Source organism: Stegostoma tigrinum, chromosome 1 (genome assembly GCF_030684315.1).
Source record: "Stegostoma tigrinum isolate sSteTig4 chromosome 1, sSteTig4.hap1, whole genome shotgun sequence".
NCBI lineage: Eukaryota > Metazoa > Chordata > Chondrichthyes > Orectolobiformes > Stegostomatidae > Stegostoma > Stegostoma tigrinum.
This window is the reverse complement of record NC_081354.1, coordinates 70,119,150-70,137,468: the sequence shown is the minus strand read 5'-3', so window position 1 is coordinate 70,137,468 and position 18,319 is coordinate 70,119,150. Positions and strand designations below refer to the sequence as shown.

Sequence of the window (18,319 nt, the reverse complement as noted above, 5' to 3'; positions counted from 1 at the left end):
ATCATCTGTATTGGGGAAATTGTTGGCATCTATAACCAAGGGCAGGGCAAATGAACACACTTAAAAACTTACAGTTAAGTGGGGAGAGCTAGCATGGATTTGACGTGTGCAGGTCATGCCTGACAAATCCCATTGAATTTTTTTTTTGAAAAATGTGAGGTTATCCATTTTGGACCAGAAAGAATCAACCAATACTTTCTAAATGGCAGAAAGTTAAATACTGTAGTTGTCTAAAGAGATGTGAGGGTTCAGGTACATAGATCTTTAAAATGCTGCAGACAGGTGCAGAAAATAATCAAGAAAGCCAATTAAATGCTGACCGTTATATGTAGGGGACTGGATCACAGGGTGACAAGTTATTCTGCAGTTATTTAAAACTCTGGTTAGACTATACTTCGTGTATTGCGAACAGATCTGGGCTCAATGCCTTAGGAAGGATATATTGGCCTTGGAGGGAATACAACACAAGTTTATAAGAATAATACCTGGACTTGAGGGGTTAAGATGAGGAAAGATCACATGAATTTCTCTAGAATTTAGAAGCAGAAGGGATGATCTGATTAAGGTCTTCAAGATAGCAATCAAAGGAAAAGCTAGCTAGAAAAAGCCTACAATTTCCACGCATTAGCAATTCTAGAACTAGTAGGCAGAATCTAAAAATTAGGGCCAGGCATTTCTAGACAGATTTTAGGAAGCACTTCTACACACAAAAGATAGAGAGATTTAGAATTCTCTTCCAAAAGTGGCCGTGAATGCTGGATTGGCTACTAATTTTATATTTGAGATGCATAAATTATTGTTATGCAAAAGTATTAAGGGATATTGGCCAAAGGCAGATTTTTGGAATCAGGCGACAGAAGGCATGATCTTATTGAATAGTGGAACAGGCTCAAGAAGCTGAATGACGTACTCTTGTTCCTGCACTCCTAGGAAAGTATACAGTAAATCAAGTGCTAACAATACTAAAGGCAATGAGAAATATATAAAATAGTATAACAGAGTTCGAAATAGACTAATGTAACATCACAGAGTAATAACAAAACACACATCTGCCTGGTGTTCTAATAAGTCACTGGGTTCTCATGTCATGTATATTGAAGAAAGAAGTCCTGATGTAGAAGCACAATCCATGACCCATCTTCTAATGCAGAAATTGGTTAGCCTATAATCTAATGACACAATGTAACTGGCAGTTATGCAATCTTTTAGAATCTTCTCCAATGTCAAAACACATCTTACTTAATGGAATATAGCCAGAAATTAATCTAATCAAGTATTCTACCAGTCTCCGTTTTAGAAAACCAATATGAAAATTATAAAGTTGCTATCAGTGTATACATGTGACTATAATGAAAACTTGGATGTTTGTGGAAAATAGAAAAAATGAACAAATTAACATTTTATTTATGCTGTAATTTATTGGCTCAAAATATTTTGACATCTTTTAAACCTTGTATTCAGAAGTTGTAAGTAGCAACAAATACTGTTAGCGATTTGCTCAAATGGGTTATGTTAGGGTTCTAAATGATACGATTCTGGTAGGGTGCAAGCTATTGAAATGGTAACACAAACTCTCATGGCACAGGCTGTTGCAGTGAGTGTTAAACAGCGAAAGCTTGGGTCCTGGTGAATAGTCCAATCCCTGGTCGTAGGTTGTCTTCGTTTATCAGGTTGATGACTCTTCTGTAGTAAATTCTTTAATATAGGTTGCTCTAGGAAATACAAAAATGATATTAATTGAAGTAGATCTGGTTATTTATTATATGAATGAGCAGCATCATTGGACAAATACAGAAAAACTAGATATCATTTTACTCAAATGTTGAACGCGTTTGTTTAAATTCCCAAAGAGATAAGACTGCTGTGAACGAGGTCCATGTGGACTATTGCAAGACTTTTTGAAAAAAAGTTATTTACAAAAGTCTTTTCAAAGTAAAGTTCAAACACATAAGACAACAAGCAGTGCAATAGCATAGTTACAAAGGTTGGTGACAGACAGGTATGGGGTTTGTGTTCACTCATTTTGCTTAAACAGGAAAAGTGCTCCAAATGTTGTACTTCTGAACAATGTTGGATCCAATTCTTGTAAAGTAATACATTCCAGGTTGAAAGGGGGTATGAATGATGGATAGATCCTGAAGATGTGAATGAAGTCAAACCAGTGACATCAAACACGCAATGATTCAGAATTGTCTGAGGCCAGATTATTCTGTTCAAATTTTTTTTTATGATTTTAGAATTCATTAACCAGGCGGGCAGCACGGTGGCTCAGTGGTTAGCACTGCAGCCTCACAGCACCAGGAACCTGGGTTCGATTCCAGCCTCGGGCGACTGTCTGTGTGGAGTTTGCACATTTTCCCCATGTCTGCGTGGGTTTCCTCTGGGTGCTCCGGTTTCCTCCCACAGTCGCAGGCTAGGTGGATTGGCCATACTAAATTGCCCATAATGCTCAGGGGTGAGTGTGGGTTATAGGTGGATGAGTCTGGGTGGGATGATGCAAGGGGCGGTGTGGACTTGTTGGGCTGAAGGGCCTGTTCCCACACTGTAGGGAATCTAATCTAATCTAGTCATAAAATAAATTATGGAAGCTGTGATTAGGCGACGGTTTGACATAATGTGAGAATATTGGTCATTCCTTATGTCTCTGGCATTTTCTATAACAATATAGACTGGTATAGGGATGATGCCAAGAATGGGAAACTAGAAAAACTTAAATAGTTTGGACTATTTCCACTGAAATGGAGAATATTAGAGTGAAATGGAGATGTTCACAATTGAGGTTTGATAAAGGAGGCACAGATTATTATCTCTGATACTCGATACTGACTCCTGAACTAATTTAAAAATTGTTATTTATGGACATTAGAAAAATGTTTCTGCTCAAAAGTTTGTTGAAGCATTGAATGCTCTGCCAGAAGGAGACCATGGCATATTTTATGGGAAAGCTGAATTTGAAGCACAGCAAAGTACAAAACTATGAAAAGAACCTGGACAAGTAGATTAATTAAGGGTTGTTCTGGCAAAACCAGCATGGATATTAGTGTTACAAAAAAACAAGTGTTTGGATAACATTGGAAACTGAACACCTTTGTTGCACAGGTTTGTAATCTTGTCTCTTTTGCTACATCTCCCAAGTGTAAATACAGGCTCAGCAGCTTCATTGAAGCTAAATGCTTTCAGACCTGTTGCCTGGATCCAGTTGCCTGCTGGACGAATCTCTTCAATGAGAACTCAGCATCCCTCTCCTCACCAAGCCCTGCAATCTTTCATTTTCACTCTTGTCAAGATCTGAAATTTTTCCTGCCTTTTGCATTCATGAACAAGATACCTTTATAGTGATTTGTTATGTGTGTTTTGAGTTCGGAAATGTAATCAATGTTAAATGATGCATACAAACTCTTGTTTGTCTATGCCTTTCTAACTATGGCTCATGTTATAGTCTAGTGAGGTCACAATCTGTTGAATTATTCCTATGTACCCATCAGTAAGTGGTAAAATTAAGAACTTACTGTTCATTGAGGTTGGAAATAACTTGCTGGATCCATTGAACGTTGGGTTTGACACAGACCTTTCTCCCCTTCTTCAGGGTAATTCTGTAATATAAGTAGAATTTGTTCTCTCAGAAAGATCAGAAATAATACATAAAAGCACCAACAGGTGAATTCGGTATTCTAATATACGTGGTCTTGGTGCAATTGGAACAGACAAACAAGAAACAGGAACGGGCACCTGCTCCTCCATGCAGAAAGGTAATAACTAATCTAATTAAAACCTCAAACTCATATTGATGCCTATTCCTGATAACCTTATTTATTTACCACAAATCTATCCATCACTGCCTTAAAAATTCAAGGACTCTTGCTTCCACCACTTTTTCAGAAAGAGTGTTTCCAAGGCTCATGACACTCAAAAAAAAAATTAATGTGTGATATAACAAGGCATAGAGCTGGATGAACACAGCCGGCCAAGCAGCAGGAAAGCTGACGTTTCAGGCCTGGACCCTGACTCAAATGGGGGAGGGGGAGGAGGTTCTAAATTAAATGGAGAGAGAGGGGGAGGCAGATAGAAGGTGGACAGCAGAGAAGATAGGTGGAGAGGAGACACACAGGTCAAAGAAGCGGGGATGGAGCCGGTAAGGCTGAGTGTAGGTGGGCAGTTAGGGAGGAGATAAGTCAGTCCAGGGAGGATGGACAGATCGGGCGTGGAGGGTGGGGGGGCGGGATGAGTTTAGTAAGTAGGAAATTGGGGTGGGGCTCGAGGTGGGAGGAGGGTATAGGTGGGAGGAAGGGCAGGTTAGGGAGGTGGGGACGAGCTGGGCTGGTTTTGGAATGTGGTAGGAGGAAGGGAGATTTTGAAGCTAGTGAAGTCCACATCAATACCATTGGGCTGCACCTTCTCCTTTATCCATCTTATACCCACCTCCCCCTTACTCCCTATTTATTTCAGAATCCCCTTCCGCTCCCCCATTTCTAAAGAAGGGCCTAGGCCCGCAACATTAGCTTCCCTGCTCCTCTGATGCTGCTTGGCCTGCTGTGTTCATCCAGCTCTACACCTTGTTGTCTCAGATTCTTCAGCATTGGCAGTTCCTACCATCTTTGAAAATGTTGTATGGTTTTGCTGCATATATCCAGGCTCAAATTCTGATTAAACTTACAGCCTATCATGTTGATTGATTGAAAGATTGAGTGTATCACAACCTAAAGATTGAAATGAGTACACTGTCAGGGTATTAATGGTGTGGGTTTTGGGGATGGTAATTCTGTTGAATGTTAGAGGGAGATTGTTAGATTTTGTCTCATTAGAAATGGCCTGTGCTGCCATATCTGCATCCTCCTACCGCATTGACATTACTGGGGTATATGAAGGATAGAAGCTTTCATGAAAGCTATGTCTAATGGCTTGTACCCAACATTTATCAGACTTTGTGAAGTTTGCAGCTGTTCTGGAAGATCTCTGGCCCATCTGTAGGAGTTTACTGGAACAGTGAAGGCATTACGTCCCAGCCAGCAATTGCTTCAAGTGCTGAAAGTAAACACGATTCAGGCTTGTCCATTGAAATCTGGAAGCTCTGTGTCCAATATCGCCCTGTTTTCAGATTTGACTGGGTGCAAATTAATTTGAAATTAATTCAACTGTTTTATCTTTAGAAGTTTTATTTTGTTTTGATTTGAACAGTTTAATGTTGCAGCAATTAAGGAAACACAGTTTGCTTTGGGACTTACATAATTTCCACTTTCCTGCAGAAAGACCCCTGTTTAAAGATACTGACATCTTGCCATCTCCTTGGATGAATTAATTTAGAGGTGACTTTCGCACATTTGCACCTTGAGTTTGTTATCATTCCCATACAGAGACCTGTAATAAGCAGAAAGAATTGGATGAAAAGACACAAGAACAAGAGAAACTCAAAGTGTCCAAATAAAAATGATAATATATGAGTTACATTGTCAAGAAAATGCACATAGAACATACACCACAGAAATTAGCCATTTAACCCAATTATTCAATGCACGTGTTTTTGGTCCACGCCAGGTTCCTCCTACCTCCATTTTGCTCCGTTTATCTACTTTTTCCTTCAATATATCTATGCTATATATCTCAATTATTCCTAGTGATAGTGAGTTCCACATTTTAACCATTCTAAGAGTAAATAATAATTAGTTTAATTAGTTAATGAATAATATAAATCTTTAAGAAGATCTGACTGAATGCTGTACTGCATTTATTAACAATTTTTGTATATTTATGGCGGTGATAATGGGAACTGCAGATGCTGGAGAATCCAAGATAATAAAGTGTGAAGCTGGATGAACACAGCAGGCCAAGCAGCATCTCAAGAGCACAAAAGCTGACGTTTCGGGCCTAGACCCTTCATCAGAGAGGGGGTTGGGGTGAGGGTTCTAGAATAAGTAGGGAGAGAGGGGGAGGCGGACCGAAGATGGAGAGAAAAAAAATAGGTGGAGAGGAGAGTATAGGTGGGGAGGTAGGGAGGGGATAGGTCAGTCCAGGGAAGACGGACAGGTCAAGGAGGTGGGATGAGGTTAGTAGGTAGGAAATGGAGGTGTGGCTTGGGGTGGGAGGAAGGGATGGGTGAGAGGAAGAACAGGTTAGGGAAGCAGAGACAGGCTGGGCTGGTTTTGGGATGCAGTGGGGGGAGGGGAAGAGCTGGGCTGGTTGTGTGGTGCAGTGGGGGGAGGGGACGAACTGGGCTGGTTTTGGGATGCGGTGGGAGAAGGGGAGATTTCGAAGCTGGTGAAGTCCACATTGATACCATTGGGCTGCAGGGTTCCCAAGCGGAATATGAGTTGCTGTTCCTGCAACCTTCGAGTGGCATCATTGTGGCACTGCAGGAGGCCCATGATGGACATGTCATCGAAAGAATGGGAAGGGGAGTTGAAATGGTTCGCGACTGGGAGGTGCAGTTGTTTATTGCGAACCGAGCAGAGGTATTCTGCAAAGCGATCCCCAAGCCTCCGCTTGGTTTCCCAAATGTAGTGGAAGCCACACCGGGTACAATGGATACAGTATACACGTTGGCAGATGTGCAGGTGAACCTCTGCTTAATGTGGAAAGTCATCTTGGGGCCTGGGATAGGGGTGAGGGAGGAGGTGTAGGTGCAAGTGTAGCATTTCCTGCGGTTGCAGGGGAAGGTGCCGGGTGTGGTGGGGTTGGAGGGCAGTGTGGAGAGAAGAAATCTACATCGCCAAGGCCAAACGCCAACTCTCCAACACCACCTCATACCACCCCTCGATCATGACCCCACACCCGAGCACCAAACCATCATCTCCAACACCATTCATGACCTCATCACCTCAGGGGACCTCCCACCCACAGCCTCCAACCTTATTATTCCCCAACCCTGCACGGCCCGTTTCTATCTCCTTCCCAAAATCCGCAAACCTGCCTGCCCTGGTCAACACATTGTCTCAGCCTGATCCTGACCTACCAAACACATCTCCACCTATCTGGACTCCATTTTCTCCCCTTTGGTCCAGGAACTCCCTACCTATGCCCATGACACCACCCACGCCCTCCACCTCCTCCAGAGCTTCCAATTCCCTGGCCCGCAACACCTCATTTTCACCATGGACATCCAGTCCCTATACACCTGTATTCCGCATGCAGATGGCCTCAAGGCCCTCCGCTTCCTCCTGTCCCGCAGGCCCAACCAGTCCCCCTCCACCGACACCCTCATCTGCCTAGCTGAACTTGCCCTCACCCTCAACAACTTTCCTTTCGATTCCTCCCACTTCCTACAGACAAAGGGGCTGGCCATGGGCACCCGCATGGGCCCCAGCTATGCTTGCCTCTTTGTAGGTTACGTGGAACAGTCCCTCTTCCGCACCTACACAGGCTCCAAACCCCACCTCTTCCTCCGTTACATTGATGACTGTATCGGCATCGCCCCTTGCTCCCCAGAGGAACTCGAACAGTTCATCCACTTCACCAACACCTTCCACCCCAACCTTCAGTTCACCTGAGCCATCTCCAGCACATCCCTTACCTTCCTGGACCTCTCAGTCTCCATCTCAGGCAACCAGCTTGTAACTGATGTCCATTTCAAGCCCACCGACTCCCACAGCTCCCGAGAATACATCTCCTCCCACCCACACTTCTGCAAAAATTCCATCCCCTATTCCCAATTCCTCCGCCTCCGCTGCACCTGCTCCTAGGATGAGGCATTCCACTCCCGCACATCCCAAATGTTCATGTTCTTCAAGGACAGCAATTTGCCCCCCACAGTGGTCGAGAACACCCTTGACCGCGTCTCCCGCATTTCCCGCAACACATCCCTCACACCCCACCCCCGCCACAACCGCCCAAAGAGGATCCCCCTCGTTCTCACACACCACCCCACCAACCTCCGGATGCAATGCACCATCCTCCGACACTTCCGCCATCTACAATCCGACCCCACCACCCAAGACATTTTTCCATCCCCACCCTTGTCTGCTTTCCGGAGAAACCGCTCTCTCCGTGACTCCCTTGTTCGCTCCACACTGCCCTCCAACCCCACCACATCCGGCACCTTCCCCTGCAACCACAGGAAATGCTACACTTGCCCCCACACCTCCTCCCTCACACCTATCCCAGGCCCCAAGATGACTTTCCATATTAAGCAGAGGTTCACCTGCACATCTGCCAATGTGGTATACTGTATCCATTGTACCTGGTGTGGCTTCCTCTACATTGGGGAAACCAAGCGGAGGCTTGGGGACCGCTTTGCAGAACACCTCTGCTCGGTTCGCAATAAACAACTGCACCTCCCAGTCGCAAACCTTTTCAACTCCCCCTCCCATTCTTTAGATGACATGTCCATCATGGGCCTCCTGCAGTGCCACAATGATGCCACCCGAAGTTGCTGTTCCTGCAACCTCATATTCCGCTTGGGAACCCTGCAGCCCAATGGTATCAATGTGGACTTCACCAGCTTCAAAATCTCCCCTTCCCCCACCGCATCCCAAAACCAGCCCAGTTTGTCCCCTCCCCCCACTGCACCACACAACCAGCCCAGCTCTTCCCCTCCCCCCACTGCATCCCAAAACCAGCCCAGCCTGTCTCTGCTTCCCTAACCTGTTCTTCCTCTCACCCATCCCTTCCTCCCACCCCAAGCCACACCTCCATCTCTTACCTACTAACCTCATCCCACCTCCTTGACCTGTCCGTCTTCCCTGGACTGACCTATCCCCTCCCTACCTCCCCACCTATACTCTCCTCTCCACCTATCTTCTTTTCTCTCCATCTTCAGTCCGCCTCCCCCTCTCTCCCTATTTATTTCAGAACCCTCACCCCATCCCCCTCTCTGATGAAGGGTCTAGGCCCAAAACGTCAGCTTTTGTGCTCCTGAAAAGCTGCTTGGCTTGCTGTGTTCATCCAGCTTCACACTTTGTTATCTTGTATATTTATGGCATTAGTTTTGGTCACTTTCTCAAACTGATATACTTCAGCTATTTATAGCTTGATATAGTCAATATTTATATGCTATAGTAGTACCAGTCATCCTGTGCCTTTGCTTTAGTAAATTGTGATTTTTGACCAAATAGCAATGCTGAAGCCATTGATTGGAAATTGGTCCCGGTTTGACAGTACTAAGATCTCACCTCAAGGTTGAATTATACACAAAGTGGTTGAAGAGCTTGTAAGCACTGTATGAGAGTCTACAAGAGCAGGTCCGAGGTGAGAAATTCTAACTCTTCAAAGCCTGTCCATCAGCTACAATGTACTGTCAGGAGTATGATGGAATACTGCCCACTTTCCTGGATGGGTGCAGCTCCAACAACACTCAAAGCTCGACGCTATCCATGACAAATTAGCCAATTGATAGGTGCCATATCCACAAACATTCAGTCACTCAGTAGCTGTAGTGTGCATCATCGACGAGATAAAGTCATAGAGAAGTACAGCACAGAAACAGACCCTATTGTCCAATTTGTCCATGCTAACCAAATATCCTAAATAAATCTAGCCCCATTTGCCAACATTTGGCTCTAAACTATTCCTATTCCTATATCCACCTAAATGCCTTTCAAATGTTGTAATTGATCCAGCCTTTACCACTTCCTGAGTTGCACTTTAGGTCCCTTTTAAATCTTTCCCCTCTCACCTTAAACCTGTGCCCTCTAGTTTTGGACTCCCTTATCCTGGAGAAAAGACATCTATGTACCCTATCCATGCCCCTCATGATTTTTTAAACCTCTTTTAAGTCAGCCCTCAGCCTCCGATGCTCCAGTGAAAATAGCCCCAATCTATTCAGCCTCTCTGCATATATCAAACGATCCAACCCTGGTGACATCCTTGTAAATCTTTTCTGAGCCCTTTCAAGTTTCACAACATCCTTACTATAGCAGCGAAACCAAAATTACACATAGTATTCCAATAGTGGCCTAACTAATGCCAGCTAACTCTATGCCAGCACCCTGACCTCCCAATTCCGAAACTCAGTGCGCTGATCAACAAAGGCAAACATACCAAACACCATCTTCATTATCCTATCTACCTGCAACTCCACTTTCAAGGAACTGTGAACCTGCATCCAAGTCCTTTTTGTTCAGTAACCTTCCCAAGAGCCTTACTGTTAAATGTATAAGTCCTATGCTTGTCTGCCTTTCCAAAATATAGTGCCTTACATTTATCTAAATTAAACTCCATCTGCCACTCCTCAGCTCATTGGCCCATCTGATCAAGATCTTGTTGTACTCTTAGGTAACTTTCACTTTCTACTACTCCTCCCATTTTGGTGTCAACTGCAAACTTAGTAACCATGCCTCCTGTGTTCACATCTAAATCATTTATGTAAAGACAAAAAGTAGTGGACACAGCATCGATCCTTGTGACACACCGATGGTCTTAGGCTCTAGAATGAAAAGTGACGTTGTACCAGCAACCTCCATCTTCTACTTTCAAGTCAGTTCTGTTTCCAAATGGCTATTTCTACCTCTATTCTGTGTGCTATAACCTTGCTAACTAGTCTACCATGAGGAACCTTGTCGAACACCCTACTGAAGTCCATATAGAGCACATTCACCACTCTGCCCTCATCAATCCTCTTTGTTACTTCTTCAAAAAACTCAATCAAATTAGTGAGACATGAAGCCATGTTGACTATCCCTAATCAGTCCTTGCCTTTTTAAATACGTGTAAATTCTGTCCCTCAGGACTTCCTCCAACAACTTGCCAACTACCGATGTCAGGCTCACCGGTCTATAGTGCCCTGGCTTTTCCTTACCACCTTATTTAAATAGTAGGGCCATGTTAGACAACCTCCAGTCTTTCGACAACTCACCTGTGGCTATTGATGATAAAACTATCTCGGCATGGGGCCCAGCAGTTACTTCTTTACCTTCCCATAGAGTTCGAGGGTAAATCTGATCAGCTCCTGTTTTATAAACCTTTACGCATTTTAAGATTTCCAGCACCACCACCTCTGTAATATGGATACTTTTCTAGATGTTGCTATTTATTTCCCTACATTCTCTATCTTCCATTCCCATCTCCAAAGTAAACACTGATGCAAAATACTCATTCAGACCGTCCCCCATCTATTGCGGTTCCACTTATAGATGGCCTTGCTGTTCTTTAAGCGGGCCTATTCTCTCCCTAGTTACCCTTTTGTCCTAATTGTATTTGTATTCTCTTTAACCCAATTTGCTACAGCTATCCCATGCTCCCTTTTGCCCACCTAATTTCCCTCTTAATTATACTTTTACTGTTTTTATATCCTTCTAGGGATTCACTCGATCTCTGCTGTCGATACCTCACATATGCTTCCTTCTTATTCTTGCTCAAAACCTTAATTTCGCTAGTCATGCAGCAATCCCTACACAAAGCAGCCTTGCCCTCCACACTAACAGCAACATAATGTCTTTAGACTCATTTTTGAAGGCCTCCCACTTTCCAACCATCCCTTTACCTGTGAATAGCCCACTCAACTTTTGAAAGTTCTTGCTTAATGCTGTCAAAAGTGACCTTCCTCCAAATTAGAACTTTAACTTTTAGATCCAGTCTGTCCTTGTCCATCATTATTTTAAAACTACTAGAATTATGGTCACTTGCTCCAAAGTGCCCCTTCACTGATAGCTCAGTTACCTGGCCTGCCCTTTTTCCCAGAAGCAGGTCAAATTTTGAAATTTCTCTAATAGGTATTTCCACATACTGAATCTGCATACTGAAATTCACAAAGGCTCCTTAATACCTTCCCAAATATGACCACTTCCATTAAGAATGCTAAGGGCAGCAAACACATGGGAACACCACCACTTGAAAGGTCCACTCCAAGTCACACACCATCCCGACTTGAAAATACGTTGTCATTCCTTCACTGTCACTGTGTCAAAATCCTGGTACCCCCTCTCTCGCAACATCTTGGGTCTACTTGAATTGCTGCTGTCCATTTTGAGTAGAAAGGCAACCCCCTACCAGAGGCTGGATTACATAGAACGCCTGATGTAGGCTCTTAAAAAGCGCAGGATCTCATACACGCAGGCTGTATGCAAGATATACCAATTAAAATAGTTCGGTTTCTTTTTTCCAAAAGGTTAACTGTAGTTAAAGCTTGAGTTTGGGGGCACCAATATATTAGAGTGCAACCTGGTTAATTTGGGAGCTATGGATGGATCATCTGTCATCGTCCCATTGCTAGCAAGAGATTTCGAAATTCTATCTATCTTGCCTTCAGCTTGGGCCTCAGCAGGGTCCAAAGAAAACCAGAACTGACATCAATTCTTCAAGAGCTTAAAAATATCCCAAACCATTACTAGATTTCACTTAGCAGGAATCAACTGGTCTTTAGATAAGAAACTACGATCTGAGTATCGTGATCGTAACAAGGTCAGCCAGGTGGACCTCCGAGAATATGAGTTCCCTGATTGGAGCTGTTAACCTGGTCCAATCAGGGAGTCCTGGCTGATGGTTAAAAACAGGAGTATCAAGGGTTATGCTCACTCTGAGACTTGGCTTTGGGGGAGATGGATCAGTGTAAAGGACTTTCCATACGTAAATAAATGGTGACTTAGTGATGGGATACTGGCCTTTGTGGAGTTATTTCACTGAGAAACTTGTGTTCTATTTAGTTACCCCAGAAAGAACAGAGCATGTCTTACAGATTTGTAAAATGTATATGAGCAGGTCCTGTGAAAAGTGTTAACAAAGTGTGGAGCTGGATGAACACAGCAGGCCAAGCAGCATCTCAGGAGCACAAAAGCTGACGTTTCGGGCCTAGACCCTCCCTGTGAAAAGTGTTGTTCTTTTGGTTGAGGACCTCAGTCTTCCTTATTCTCTGTACACTTTGAATGTTCCACTGCTTCAAATAACTATCTGGTTCCCGTTTAATTATGAACAATATTTTTGTGGTTGCTCTGGACTGTAACTTTCCTCTTCTGTAAATTAGTTTTTCTAACCACAGCGAGGAACCTGACTGGGCAGGGAGAGTCATCGAGCTCTCAATTTCAATTTTGGAGAAATAACACAATGCTCACTGAACCATCCAGTTTCTCAACATCAGACATCATATGACCTAGTTGATAACCTGGATTCTTAGCTACAAATTAGTACAGAAGGGGTAAGTGGCACTTGGACCTCTTATTGATCTTTTGTAAGAGGCGCTTATGATTATGTTTCTGCACCTGATGCAAAGCTCGTTCTCTTTCTGTCTGCACCTCTAATTCCTATCTCTCCTGCACGACTAGCCCCTTAATTAGAAGTCAGATTGAGTGGAAAGTGCTCAGAAGCATTTTTTATTAAACCAAAGTGATTTAATCATTGTCAAAAAGGAATGTTGTTAGTAAACTGACCTCTGATTCTTTGGTAAATGTCTCAGGCATTAAATAATCTGGTTTTTTTTGACGCTTTTTGCGTGTTTAGAGGCACAAAAAATGCTCTGATCAAAATTAGTTCAAATTAAAATGTCTTTCAGAGACAGCTTCAAGTTGACACTTTGTGCAGTCATTGAGTTTGTATATTTTTCCAGCAGATTGGAGAGTTGGAAGGTAAAAGGGGAACCCCAAATTTAAGAAAGTTTTATACTTGTAGCTTTTATTATCATTAAATATCTTCCTAGTTGGAATTATAGCTCTGTGTTTTCCCACTCATCTTCACCAAAGTGCTGTGATATATTAAACATAATTTTAACTTAATAAAGCTTACTGTCTGGATTCAGATGTATTATATATGCAGTGAGAGCACTGAACAGACTGGTGACTGTGAATTGACACTTACTCGAAATAAGTTGGGGCTTTTTGAACAGTGAACTTCAGACTTGCAGGTTGCGAACATGCAAAGCCAACATGAAATGGGCCAATAACTCACTCGGAGATAGTAAGAATTACTGATGTTGGAGTCAGAGATAACACAGTGTGAAGCTGGAGGAATACAGCAGACCAGGCAGCATCAGAGGAGCAGGAAAGCTGGCGTTTCTGGCCAGGACCCTTCTTTAGAAACGCCAACTTCTCTGCTTCTCTGATGCTTCCTGGCCTGCTGTATTCCTCCAGCTCCAGACTGTGTTATCTATGAAATGGGACAAGGTTTTTACAAAACACCACAGGGGCTGGGGTCAAAGCCCACTTGTTAGTGTGTCAGTTACCGGTTGGATCCAGCTCGGGGACTTTTTCCGGGAGGTGGGAATGTGGTTACCAGCCAGTCGAATAATGAGAAACCTATTGGTTCCTATTGCTTGTGGTCAGACCCGGTACACTTCTTCAGACAGACCTAGGCACCTTCCCTGTCTGCCTGAGTTCAGCAACAGCCACTAGCCTCTCTATAAAGGCATTCCTTTCTCTCCTACCACCCTCCCCATTCTACTACCAGCTTCAGAAATCCTCACAATAGTGGCTTCATTGCAGGGGAGGTATTTATATCATATTTGAAAAAATGATAGAGAAGGCGCCTCCATTTTTATTTGAATCTTATTTTTTTCCTGACATTCATGATGGTATTAGACGTGGATGGTCAACTTTAAATACCATTGTCTGATATAATATCTGGGACTTCATAAAAGCGTTTCAGACATTAGTGTAATAGAGTCATAAAGCACAGAAATAGACCCTTCCTTCGGACCAACTCATCCAACTAAGCTCATTTACTTGGCATTTGGCCCATATATCTCTAAATTTTCCTATCCATCTACCTGTCCAAATGTCTTTTAAATATTATAACTGTACTTGCGTCTACCACTTCCTCTGGCAGCTTGTTCCATACACGCACAATCCTCTGTGTGAAAAATGTGTCCCTCAAGCCCACGTTCAGATCTTTCTACTCTCACCATAAACCTATGTCCTTTAGCATTGGGCTCACCTACCCTGGGGGATAGAGTTTGGGTATTCACCTTATCCATGCCTGCCATCATTTTATAAACCTCTAGAAGGTCACGTCTCAGCCTCTTTACACTCCAGCAGAAAAAAAGTGCCCGCTTATCCAGCCTCTCCTTATAACTCAAACCCTCCAGTCTCAGTGGCATTCTTGTAAATCTTTTTGGCACCCTTTCCAGTTTAGTACATCCTTCCAATAACAGGGTGACCAGAATTGTATGCAGTACTCCAAATGTGGCCTTACCAATGTCGTCTACAGTTGTAACTTGATGCCCAATTCCTGTGCTCAATGCTTTGACAGATTGAAGGCAAATGTACCAAATGCCACTTTCACCACCCTAAATACCTGTGACGTCATTTCCGAGGATTATGTGCCTGCACCTCCAGGTCTCTCTGTTCGACAATGGTCCCCACGGCCCTCTTTTTATGTGTGCAAGTCCTGTCCTAGTTTGTCTTACCAAAATACAACACTGCGAATTTATCTAAATTAAACTCCATCTGCCACTCCTCGTCCCACAGGCCCAGTTGATCAAGATCGCATTGTTTATGAAGAGGCCTAAAACCACTGACTTAAAATGGCCACAGATAGCACTTCATCCACAATTTGGCCAAGTTTCATGGAATCTATGTGGGTTATGCAAAATGTAGCCTAAATTGCAATTAATATTTTTCCTCATTCAATGAACTGAGTCAACTAACCCATCCCACAAAACACTCAGGTGGAGTCATAGAATCATGCAGCAAGGAAAGACACCCTTCAGTCCAACTCATCCATGCTGATTGAGTTTACCAAACTAAATTAGTCCCACTTGCCTGCATTTGGCCTGCATCCTTCTAAAACCTTACTATCCATGTACCTGTCCAAATCATCCCCAAACTTTCAGCAGCTTATCAGGAAGAATATGTCTAACTGGAAATGTATTTTCATGAGGACAAAATTTCAGAGTTCAGATTTTCTTTTAGTTCACATCAACATAAAAACTAGTCACAACTGACCATAGTAATCTCAGGGACATGCTCACCTCGACTTGGTGCTTCACTAAGAGAAAATCTGGGCTTACCCGTAGAACCAATCAAGACACTAGCTAAAACTTGGAAACCACAGTTTGCGTATTTGTCTTCCAAGCTGAGGGATGGTGTGGTATGAGAGATAAAGAAACGCAGAAAATAATAAAAAAAAGTCCGAATTATTTTACAGGGAGCAAACTGCTCTTCCGGATTCCTGGGCAGTATGAATTTTATATTTGAACTACTACATGTTTATTAAAATTTACTCATTTGACACCATTGTAATTGAATCTCATAAGCTAACTGCTGCCCTGAATTTTGGCGTATGATTCATACATTATGTCAATTGAATGCTTCTTTCTTTAAACTTTGAATAAATTCAATTGGTGGATGATTTTAAAACATTATGATTTTGCTTATTTACAGTAGAAAATTTTCGAGCATAGGCTGTAGGAATTGAGAATAAAATAGATACCCATTGCTGATTATTGTTAATAATATGGATGAAAAGATCTTACCGTGAGTGGCCAAGCAGATCACAATTGTTCCCAACAGCAAACGTACCATTTGATTCTTCATTATTGAATTCGGTTCTCTTCTAATTTGCAGTCACATAAACGAGAAGTCTTCAGAACGTTAGTTTGTCAAATTGGGATCTTATATTCAATAGCAAGGTTTGGGGAAGTTATAAAAAGGTATGTTGTCAGAGCCTCAAGGACTGCGTCATTTCATTTAAATTATTTTTGATGCTGTATTCTTTGGTGCATTTTAAAAACTAATGAGAAGGTCTGCTTTTAAAAAATACTCCATGAAAGGATTTCTTCCAGAAATTTCTGCTTTTTTCAGCTGCAACACATCTAGTCATCCATGATGATTGTAAATTTCTTTGTCCTGTGTCTTTCGTTACCAAATAAAATAATCAAAATTTTGTCTGGAAGATTTATTAAATTATATGACTTTGCATAATCTCACAAACTAGTGCTGAAACCCATCTTGTTAATTGTATTGGACAAAGGCCTAAATAGCTTCTTTGAGGTCTTCAAATCACAGAATTGTAATAAAAGGAGGAGTAGGGCCAACTAAGGACCAAATGAATTATACCAAGCAGAGGGCATGGTTGAGATTTGCAATTGGCTTCACTGAGGAAGAAGATGCTGTGAAGTGATTGTAAAATAAACAAGGCCGTTCAGTTAATGGTTGTCAATTAACTTGACTGAATTATTTTAATGAGGTGACAGAAAAAATTGGGAAGTTGGCAATATGGTCATGCATGGACTTACAAAAAGGCCTGTAATGGAGTGCCATATAATAGGCCTGTCGACAAAATTAGAACCTAGGAAATAAAGGATCTATGGCAGCATGGGTATAAACTTGCTAGGGTGAGAGGTAACAGTGTAATTATAAGCAGTTGTTTTTCGAACTGGATGCAAATACGTCGTGGGCTTATTTAGATCACTGATTTTCTTGATGTGGATGTAGAGGGTATAACATAAAAATTTGCAAATGGCATAAAACGTGAAAGTATTATGAACTATGATGTGAATAGTGATACACATTGAGTGGAAGAATACAGGGTGGTGGAATCCCAGATGGAATTTGACGTATGAATTTTGAAGTGCAAAATAATACCTACTCGTTCAAAGGTAAGCCCAAGAAATATAGAATAAACACAGCAAGTGGAATCTTATAGGGGTCTGAGCAACATAACTTATCATGAGATTTGTGGCAGAATCGCATGAGGTACGTATAAGGTACTTTACTTTAGGAATATCTCGCTCCATCTTTTATACTTTTCACAAACAGCATTGTGGGATTCTCGGGCGGCAACTGTGAGTTACATATTAAAAAAGGTCATTCATAAAAACAAAATATTGAGAATGCTGGAAATCTGAAATAAACTCAGCAGGTCTCGCAGCTTCTGTGGAGAGAGAAACAGAGTTAACATTTCGAGCCCTGGATAACTCTTCATCTGATTGGTACTGGGCCTGCCATTTAGTGCAGACACAAAGGAAGGAAGCTTGACACGGTTGTCAGCAGGTCTCAGTCAAGTCAAGGAGATAGCTATTATTCAGGTGGTTTGGGCACAGTGAGTCAAGTGTAACTTTTGATACTAGTCCAGAGGCCTGGAAATGGTCAGTTACCCACTCAGGATGTCAAAGTCAGGGTGCTGTCCACACAAAAGGTGAAGATCTGACTGTCAGCTGCTCCACCACATGTCTTAAGCGTTTCTTCCCTAAAAGGAGAATGAATAGGAGGCAGGTAGTAAGTGGGGGATGACAATGAATGTAGTTAAGTGCCTGACTGAGAGAGCAGAGGGTGCAGCAGGCAAATGGGTGAGTGCTGTTGAGGATTGGGGAGGGTGTCATTGAGTGAGGGAAGATGTGGAAGGCATTACAGAAGGTTGAAACTTGGTGGGAGATGGGTAAAGTAGCAGAGAAAGAATGAGTGTTTCGTATTGGAGAGTATATGGTGGCACTCACACTGGAGGAGTGAGGAAGGTAAATGACCTT

General features: G+C 42.6%; 1 protein-coding gene across 1 annotated transcript; it reads right to left on the bottom strand.

The window, feature by feature from the left end:
- Window positions 1-1,443: 1,443 nt before the first annotated feature.
- LOC125462001 (interleukin-8-like) lies at window positions 1,444-16,526 on the bottom strand. The gene is made up of 4 exons (XM_048551499.2): window positions 16,328-16,526; window positions 5,223-5,355; window positions 3,510-3,593; window positions 1,444-1,712 (listed from the first exon to the last, which is right to left on the bottom strand). The coding sequence occupies exons 1-4, from the start codon at window positions 16,386-16,388 to the stop codon at window positions 1,667-1,669; spliced, it is 324 nt and encodes a 107-aa protein (XP_048407456.1). The 5' UTR covers window positions 16,389-16,526; the 3' UTR covers window positions 1,444-1,666.
- Window positions 16,527-18,319: the final 1,793 nt, after the last annotated feature.

Excerpts from the sequence above, each read along its gene's own strand:
- LOC125462001 (XM_048551499.2), bottom strand. The coding sequence starts at position 16,388 with ATGAAGAATCAAATGGTACGTTTGCTGTTGGGAACAATTGTGATCTGC. Across the intron at positions 5,356-16,327 it reads GATCTGCTTGGCCACTCACG|GTCTCTGTATGGGAATGATA; the intron begins GTAAGATCTTTT and ends TGCTTATTACAG. Across the intron at positions 1,713-3,509 it reads ATTTCCAACCTCAATGAACA|AGCAACCTATATTAAAGAAT; the intron begins GTAAGTTCTTAA and ends TGTATTTCCTAG.